General features: G+C 50.1%; 1 protein-coding gene across 2 annotated transcripts; it reads left to right on the top strand.

The window, feature by feature from the left end:
* The first annotated feature begins 2,622 nt into the window (after positions 1-2,622).
* PCK1 (phosphoenolpyruvate carboxykinase 1) lies at positions 2,623-7,991 on the top strand. Of its 2 annotated transcripts, none has more exons than XM_041733259.1 (10): positions 2,623-2,779; positions 2,952-3,216; positions 3,763-3,944; positions 4,328-4,531; positions 4,661-4,848; positions 5,185-5,347; positions 5,798-6,022; positions 6,116-6,247; positions 6,627-6,722; positions 6,936-7,991. In XM_041733259.1, exons 2-10 carry the CDS (start codon positions 2,993-2,995, stop codon positions 7,388-7,390), a joined length of 1,869 nt encoding a protein of 622 aa, XP_041589193.1. In that variant the 5' UTR covers positions 2,623-2,779; positions 2,952-2,992; the 3' UTR covers positions 7,391-7,991. The 2 variants fall into 2 exon arrangements, with proteins under 2 accessions (XP_041589193.1, XP_041589192.1); XM_041733258.1 differs by having other exon boundaries at positions 2,626-2,783.
* Positions 7,992-9,608: the final 1,617 nt, after the last annotated feature.

Below are 9,608 nucleotides of genomic sequence, written 5' to 3'. Positions count from 1 at the left end.
CACTGTTTACCTGGAAGGCAGCTGTTCCTTGCCCCCACTCTCACCTGCTCACACCTTTTGAGTCTTGGCCATTCTAGACTGCCCTGCGGTTTCCATGGTGCCTTCTCAGCTTCCCTGCTCCACACAGGCTTTCCAGAGTCCTGCTCCCTCCCTCCCTCGGATCCTGAGGACACCCAGCCTGCAGCTTCAACAGCAACAAATGTGCGTGGAACCTCACAAGGAGAAGTGAAGACATTAATTTTGGAGTTGGAAACTATTTTTTTCTGTGTCTACTGCCTCCTTCTCCTTCTTTCAGCAAAAACAATTTTGTCTGGGTTCAACTTTGTATACGGTGTTAAAAAGAGGAGCAGTCTTACATCTTAAGCCAGCCTTGAGAAGTTAGGAGGTCCCTATGGCATTTATTGCAGAAGTGACAAATGCAGCCCATACTGGGAGACCATTACCATTATGATTTACGCAGTCCCCGTTGGGCCCTAAAACACTGGGATAGGAACGCCGGGGTAGTTCAGCGCCGGCCTTTGGCTCAGGTTGTGATCCTGGGGTCCAGGATCGAGTCCCACATCGGGCTCCCTGCAAGGAGCCTGTTTCTCCCTTTACCTATGTCTCTGCCTCTCTCTCTCTGTGTCTCTCATGAATAAGTGAATAAAATCTTTAAAAAACAAAACACTGGGATAAGCGAACTTTGTCCATACTTCTGCTGTGTGTCCTCAACATCCTGGCTTCTGTCTGCATCACTCTTTTCCAACGGACTCAGTACTTTCAGGTAAATCTGCAACCCGATGTTTACCTTTTCATGTTATTTTGAGGGACAGTTGCAAAGGAATAATGCCAGCCTTCCCTGGGGTCAGTGTGAATAATTAAGCAATTGGCGGGGGGCAGTGGTAGCCTCCTGCTCCTACATTTTAATCGAGCTGGCTATTTCTCTCCAGGAAGACTCCAAACATAAACACCTTGAATTTATGGGTAGCATTTAGAACCACAGATAAGTTCTGGTTTCTCATTTTTGTTTTCAATCTATGTGCTCTTCGAGGGAATGAAACCTATCACAGTTTTATCAGCAAAATGGGAATCTCTACCCATTTGGTGAGATGGGCCGCACTGGCATAAATGTGTGTGTTGCGTGTTTATGGCTGTGCATTTGAATGGCTAATTTCACTGGTGTCAGATGCTAAGACATTGTCCCTCAGCAACTGAACATTACGTCGTAGTTGAATTTCGACATGACACAAACTTATATGGTTGGCAGCGCCACTAAGAATGAAATCTGGGGACCTAAATGGGAAATAATTTTAAACTAAATGAAAACCTCTGTTTATACTGAAAGATTCAATTGGTTAAATACGAATCCGGGTAAATGAGACATTGGAATGGGTTGGCGATTTTGGTGGAAGTTGGTGATGTGTGTATACCTAATGTCGCAATGGGAACCAAGGCTTAAGGGGTAGTCCTTCAGATATTCTTGGTCTGAGATTGCCATTCCCAAAGCTTTGTATTCCTATAGCTCCTTACGGACACAGTCACAGAATTATCTCTGCACACCCCATGTGGGAGGCAGGCAAATCCCTACCCACTGTCCTCCAAAGCACAGGGTGCCCACTGGCTGCACTGTTGGGTTGCCTGTGAAGAGTGGGAGCCTGGCCCCAAGCTCCTGACTTCTCACCCAGTGCTCTCAAAATGCCAGCAAGTAGCTCCAGAGTTCACTGAATTGGACTGAAATTCTTATGGCTTGCAAAGCGAATTCTTTACAGCTGGCATAAAGGTCTCATTGCTCAAGTGTAATCTAGCAAAACCACCAAGCCCCCTCCCCTCCCCAGACGCTCAGACTCTCAAGGGCATTGAGAAGTGTGCAGTCATCTTTTTGGGTAGCTGCATCCAGCCCAGAACTACTTGGAGAATATATGGAAAGTTCCAGAAAAGAGAATGGCGCCTCACAAGGGACAGCATGGTGAAGTGCTCCAGATCCTCAGTGGCTTATGTTCCAATCTTCCCTCTATCACTCTACAACCAGGAGTTGGGAGTAGCCGCTTGGCCTGCACGCATTCAGTGCCTACCGTGTGCTAGGAACCGTACAGACAGAAAATAACAGGACGGGCAGAGATTCTTGCCCTTGTAGAGTTTATATTTGGGGTGGTGGGCACACAGGGGAGACTCAGTAAGGTTATTAGCCCTCCGTGAGGTCTGGACTTTTGCTAATGAGCCAAATGTTTATTTATATTTGGGCACATCCTTCCTATAGGCCTTGGCTGTGTGGTGACACCTCACCACTGCTGTGTTTTGTCAGCCAGCAGCCATCAGTACACAGAATGTGCTGCCAATAACCCTTGATGTCCGGAAGGTGTTCCCGCCAGCCTTGCAGGATCCCACCTGCCTGTCAGTGGAAGGACGGAGTGTTTTACATCAGCAGTGAACTGGGTCAAAGTTTAGTCAATCACAGGTTGTGTAAGAACTTGCTGTGGCTGGTCTAAGGACAAAGGCCTCCCAGCACTCATTAACAACTATCTGTTCAATGATTATCTCCCTGGGGCTTATTGTGGTGAGCCCGTCCAGAAGCATGACGGACAGTGGCCATGATCCAAAGTCCTGCCCCTGACGTCAGAGACGAGCCTCCCCGGGTGTAGCCGAGGGGTGGGGCCTTTCTCCTCAATGGGATTTAAGACCAGGAGGCTCTGGGACCCAACAGCGAGCACGGCCTTCCCACTGGGAACGCACGGCTACCAGCAGGAAGAACCGCGAAAGAAACCCTTGGATCTCTCATTGAGGTCATCCCAAAACAAGAACAGTAGGTAGAGATTTTTAATTTACGTTTCTAAAAATTACAGAGGTAACACCAACCCGTTTCCTTTTCTCCTTAGACCTTCGGCTGTCTCGTGATGTGTCACCCGAAGAAGCATGTTGAGTTTCTTTGAGGGTGTCTGTCATTTTGTTCAAGGAGCCTGTGTTTTCTGTTTCAGGAAGCCTTGGTGTCCGTGGCCCTTAGCACAACCCTGCAGAAATGCCTCCTCAGCTCCAGAATGGCCTCAACTTCTCAGCCAAAGTCATCCAGGGCACCCTAGACAGCCTGCCCCAGGCGGTGAGAACATTCGTGGAGAACAGCGTGAAGCTGTGCCAGCCTGAGCACATCCACATCTGTGATGGCTCCGAGGAGGAGAACCAGCAGCTGCTGGAGCACATGGAGGGACAGGGCATGATCAAGAGGCTGCGGAAGCTCAACAACTGGTAAGCCGGCGCCCAGCCCTAGCATTCACAGCCTCCCCTCAGCTCCTGCAGTGCTACTGGCAAGAGGTGGATGGAGACCCAGCAGCGGCTGGGGTGGGTTGTAGACTCTTTTTTTTTTTTTTTTTTTTAAGAGTCTTAAGTCTTTTTCACTTAACGAAGTGGCTGGAATCATACAGACTTCAATTTAATGATATTCATAGAGTGACTCAAGTCTGCAATGAGATGGTACATACAGACACTTTTTGCCAGCTAAATCCCTGATAAGAATGACAGACAGACCTGCCCTGTCCTAAAAGACAAGCTCATAGCCTAGTAAATGTCTCCTTGACTTTGCCCCAGCTGGTGTGGTTGTCCACAGTCACGGAGAACCGTCAGTATGGTCGGCATCAGCGAGGTGTGCAAAGAGCACGACAATGAATGGGACTGGCCCATTCCTACATGATGCTTGACTGAAGGGAATCCAAGGTACAGATGCAATGCGCAATGGTGGCACTTCCCTCTCCATTCCTAACTTGTGTATTTTTTTTTTAATTTTTATTTTTGCAGCTGGTTGGCTCTCACTGACCCCAAGGATGTGGCCAGAATTGAAAGCAAGACAGTCATCATTACCCAAGAGCAAAGAGATACTGTGCCCATCCCCAAAACAGGCCTCAGCCAACTAGGTCGCTGGATGTCAGAGGAGGACTTTGAGAAAGCATTCAATGCCCGATTTCCAGGGTGCATGAAAGGTGAATGAGACATTTGTTTGACCAGGAAAAATCAAATAGAGGCAAAGGCAAACCTCTCATTATTATATCTTCCCAATGGTAATTGTGACAGCACTGAACACTCCCGTGGCCTCAGATAGCTTTAAATTCATGTATGAAACTGGCAGCGGATTGAAAATGTATAGCTCACTTCTGAGATTGAGGATAGCTCAGCAGAACCCAGTGGCACATTTACGAAAACTTTCATTTTGGCATTCTGTTCACTTTTCAGTGCAGTCTTCAAAATTAGGGGGGGTGCTGGTAGCCAGGGCCTGATGTTGCTAGCGGGGACCGTGAGAACCAGCTCACCTGGTCTGTGGTTGTGGGGTCATTTCTCACCAGTTCCCACTGACTGGCTCCCCCAGGTCGCACCATGTACGTCATCCCATTCAGCATGGGGCCCCTGGGCTCGCCTCTGTCAAAGATCGGCATCGAGCTGACGGATTCGCCCTACGTGGTGGCCAGTATGCGCATCATGACGCGGATGGGCACATCTGTCCTGGAAGCGCTGGGTGACGGGGAATTCGTCAAGTGCCTCCATTCTGTGGGATGTCCTTTGCCTTTAAAAAGTAAGTGTATTATTTCAGAATCAGAAGTTCGAACAACAAATCAGGTTGGCCTTAAACCCTGGGCCTTTGCTCTGGGGATCCCCAGGTGGGGACAGGGCCCACTCACCCTGGATGTGTCCTCCTGCGCAGAGCCTTTGGTGAACAACTGGCCGTGTAACCCGGAGCTGACACTCATTGCGCACCTGCCCGACCGCAGAGAAATCATCTCCTTCGGGAGTGGGTACGGCGGGAACTCACTCCTCGGGAAGAAGTGCTTTGCCCTCAGGATGGCCAGCCGGCTGGCTAAGGAAGAAGGCTGGTTGGCAGAGCATATGCTGGTAAGGGGCCAGGAAGTTCTGCACGCACACGGTGGGATGTGGAGGTGGGAGCATGGAGGCCCGAACATGTGTGGAAGGGCATCTCCCATCGGGCAAGACCTGACCAGGGAGGACAGATTTAGAAATTCCACCAATGATTGTCAATGCTCTTTTGAATGCAATGGAACCAATAGAGCTCCTTTAGACTTTATTATGTAAAATGTACCTTTTGCTACCAAAAGACATAGATCTTGGGAACCTTCTCTTTGGGGGGAGGTGGGCACTCTCCTAGACTGAGCCACTGACCACCAGGAGGACAGGAAGGAACAGATTAAGGAGGAATCTTGTTCCCAACAGATCCTGGGCATAACCAACCCCAAGGGCCAGAAGAAGTACTTTGCAGCAGCCTTTCCCAGTGCCTGCGGGAAGACCAACCTGGCCATGATGAACCCCAGCCTCCCCGGGTGGAAAATAGAGTGCGTGGGCGATGACATCGCCTGGATGAAGTTTGACCAACAAGGTGACTCTTTTAGGCCTAACTGTTGACAATAAGAATTGGACCCAAGTGAGCTTTTGGCTTTCAAGGCGTGCCAAATCCTCCCAAATCCAGTGTTTGGATTTTTCAGTTAGTTATTTCACATCTTGCAAAGCCTTAGGAATATGTATTCTGTAAGCATTCTTTAATTTAATATAGAATCTGGATTGAAATGGGGCCATATGTTGCTGCTTGTTGACACAATAAATTTGTTAAAATAGTACTGGAGGAAAACGGACAAGGAAGAAAGGGTTGTAAAAGTGTCAAAGTGGAAAATAATGCTCAGATGAGACAAGAGAAATCTCTTTTAGGAAGGAGGGGGGAGAAAAAAAGGACTTGAGAATTTGGTGCAAAAATTAGACTGGCCAGAGCTAAGAGTATTTGCTGGGTTTTGCTCGACATTCACTTCTACTTCTCTGCTTTAAAACTTTCCAGGCAATTTAAGAGCTATCAACCCAGAAAATGGCTTTTTTGGTGTGGCTCCTGGAACCTCCGTGAAGACCAACCCCAACGCCATCAAGACCATCCAGAAGAACACCATCTTCACCAACGTGGCCGAGACCAGTGATGGGGGCATTTACTGGGAAGGTATCGACCAGGCACTGGCCCCAGGCATCAGGATCACTTCGTGGAAGAACAAGGAGTGGACCCCCCAGGATGGTGAGCCCCCTCCGGAGGCCCCAGGGCTCTAGCCTGCAAGCACTGCTTGTTTGGGCCAGATGCTGAGGGGCCTCTCCTCTCTTGCTGTTGTAGGGGAGCCTTGTGCCCATCCCAACTCACGCTTCTGCACCCCTGCCAGCCAGTGCCCTATCATCGACCCTGCCTGGGAGTCTCCGGAAGGGGTGCCCATTGAGGGCATTATCTTTGGAGGCCGCCGACCTACTGGTGAGCCTCTCCTTTGTTCAGGTTGGGGACGTGGGTGTGTTGCCTAGCAGAGGACATCCCTGGAATCTCTTCTTTTTCATGACCTTGTCAGAGGGTGCCAAAGAGCTCCAGTTTCCAAAAATCCCGGATAATTGGCAAGGCACCTGGACCCTTTCTGGATCCTTGACCTAACGTAGCTTTATCCAGTTTACCTTTCTGTGGCACAGCCTTGGTGATGTAACTCTGACGACAGTTTTGCGCACTTCTGCTTTAGGGGGACAAAATTAGCTCAGTTAGAAAGATACCGTCCTGCCCTGTCTTTCCATTTTGTGGGATGCCATCGGCAGCCAACGGGTCTGGACCAAAGCCTTTAAGGGACAATTCTTTTCTCCTGCTACAGGTGTCCCTCTGGTCTACGAAGCTCTCAGCTGGCAGCATGGAGTTTTTGTGGGGGCGGCCATGCGATCAGAAGCCACAGCGGCTGCGGAGCACAAAGGTAAATCAAATGGAGGATCCGAAGCCACAAAGGGGGATGGTGTGCTCTGTGACTCTCTGTCTCTGTCTCTCTCTGTCTCTGCCTATCTGTATGTGCAGTGAGAGAGAGAGACGACACCCAGCATGCTGATGTCAACGATATATGGTACCAACATCATCCTATGAGAGCACTTACCAACCCAATTCTCACCCCCCTCCCCCGCTCTGTCCATAGGCAAGGTCATCATGCATGACCCCTTCGCCATGCGGCCCTTCTTTGGCTACAACTTTGGTAAATACCTGGCTCACTGGCTCAGCATGGCCCAGCGCCCAGCAGCCAAGCTGCCCAAAATCTTCCACGTGAACTGGTTCCGGAAAGACAAGGAAGGCAAGTTCCTCTGGCCGGGCTTTGGTGAGAACTCCAGGGTGCTGGAGTGGATGTTCAATCGCATCAACGGGGAGGCGGGCGCCAAGCTCACACCCATAGGCTATGTCCCTGAGGACGGCGGCCTGAATCTGAAAGGCCTAGGTGAGATCAACACAAAGGAGCTTTTCCACATCTCCAAGGAGTTCTGGGAGAAGGAGGTGGAAGACATCCAGAAGTACCTGGACGAGCAGGTTAACACCGACCTCCCCTACGAAATCGAGAGAGAGGTCCTTGCCCTGAAGCAAAGAATCAGCCAGATGTGATCAGACCCGAGAGCGTCATCTTTCCAATCATCCCCTTTTCTAGTCCTTGAGATGTACCGGGAGCAGGAGGGAGCGCGATGTCCCGAGCGGACGCAGCCTATCCCACCGTGATGACCACACTGATGAGCCGATTCATTTTCAAATGAAAAATGCTTTCATTTTTCAGATCAGACTGCAGATTCCAGGCTCGTAACTATGAGATCAGGAAGGGAAATCATAGCAGGTCTCCAAAATTCACTACCTGATGCACATTTGTTCAATCCTGAGGACACTAGGCAGTTAGGCTTTCCCATTCTTATCACTTCAGCTCTATCAGTTAGCCGGAATGCACAGATAAAATACTTGAGCTGTATATATGGGTGTGTGAGTGTGTGTGTGTGTGTGTGTGTGTACTTCTCGTTATCTGAGGTGTATATAGTACCTTCGGAAAAATCTTGGGCAAGACGACCTAGTTGTTGCTAGAAAGAAATGTTGCTTTATTATTAATATGTGTGTTTAAATTATTTTTATATACTCCTGTTACTTGCCTTTACGTAATTTCAGTGTTTTCCCTGACACTTCTTGGAAAAATTGCAAAATAAACTTTTGTAGAAAAGATGAATTCATTTGCTTGGTTTTTCTCATCCGAACCGCCGAGAAGCAAGGAGCCCTCTGATGGAACATCTTGTGGTCCGAATCGCCTCCAAAGGAGGTCGGGGGCATCAGGATCGTCCCTAAGGATGGAGTGAGCTGGGGGAGGGGGTGTGGAGGAACAGAAAGGAGCCGGACGGGAGGTATGAGCAGAGAGGATGTCACCCCGGGGTGACGTGGCACCACAGTTTGGGTTTCTGAGTTAACCACCAGTTACTGTCTAGAAGCCACTAGTGAGTGTCTTTAAACGATAAGTCCTGTGTAACCGAGTGGGAGAATTTCAAATGTGCTTTTTGTCAGACAAAAGTTTGGGTCTGGGGGCTCAGCTTCCACATTACACTGAGGCCAATTTCACGGGCTTTGGTCAGTCAACACTTCCTGGCCAGCACTTTTCTCATCTGTCATCCACGACGGAGGAGAATAGAGAGAAAGCCAAGCGGAGTTCCATGGCGCAAGCATTAATGGAGCGCCTTCTGTATACAGAGCAGTGCGCCAACAGTGGGCTGCCCTGATGAGAGCAGGTGGAGTGATTTGGCCTCAAGCCCTCACCTGATCCCTGGGCTCACAGCGTTGATTGGGTGTTTGGGAACAAGGCAAAGAAACCCGGAGCTGGGCAGGGCACATGCATTCAGCAGATAAGCGCGGCATCTGGGCTTGCTGTGTCCCCGTCTGCGCACAGGCGGTAGAACGGCTTTACCCCTCACCCCTCTGTGAGCTGCGTGTTCTCGGATTAATCATCACACCCCAGCACCTCAGCTTTCCTTGATTTCACCACCTGCAAACTGGCTCCTTCCCCTAAACTCCTTTGTGCCTTGCTCCACGTGGAAGGCGAAGCCGAGATCACCCCAGTCTCGCAGCTGGGGAAACTGAGGCCAGGGGCGTCCATCGGAGCTGGGAAATGGCAACCAGAGTCTTCTTTCCCTTTAAAGAGCTGAGAGCTGACCCAGCTCTCCCGCAAAGTGTCATGTTCTACTGTCAAAACCACTGAGGGGGAAAAGCCGTTTAATGGAATTAAATGTTATCTGCTGTATTAATTTAAATCGGTGGCTTTCGAACCTGTTTTTTTCTTTTCGCTACAGAGCCCTTGCTTGACATGTGCTCTGACTCAGAAACCGAATGTCTGAGGGAGACAAAGCAGGGGAGCGTCCACGCCAGGCTGGGGAGAGCGGGGACCCGGGCACCGGGCTTCTGTTTCTCTGCCCCTGCCCCCTGCACTGGCTTCCGAGGCGGTTGCCTGGATCCCTGAGAGGGGCTCCCAGGTAGTTTGGGCCCCGGTGTTAAGATGCAGGCCCCAGGTGTCCTGTTCTAGGCCATCGGCAGGCAAAGCTGGCCATTCCAGAGGTTTTTACGCTCCTATGCGGCATCATCCATGCGCCCGGTGGCCTGGTGTATGTATGACCGTGTGGCCTCCAGGCCCTGGAAGTCTGGGGAGCAGCCTAGAGGAAATGCCTTGAACAGAATAAATGTCTCCAGGGAACTGCAAACCCTTGCCTTTGGTCCTTGACTCATTTTCCTCAAACTACACCAACAGAGTGCTCCCTCCACCTCCAAGTCCTGCCTTCTGTGCCGGGACTGTGGATGCAGTAAT

The sequence above is a fragment of the Vulpes lagopus genome, chromosome 18, assembly GCF_018345385.1.
Source record: "Vulpes lagopus strain Blue_001 chromosome 18, ASM1834538v1, whole genome shotgun sequence".
Taxonomy (NCBI): domain Eukaryota; kingdom Metazoa; phylum Chordata; class Mammalia; order Carnivora; family Canidae; genus Vulpes; species Vulpes lagopus.
Note: the sequence above shows the minus strand (reverse complement) of the source record. Positions and strands in the feature narration are given on the sequence as shown.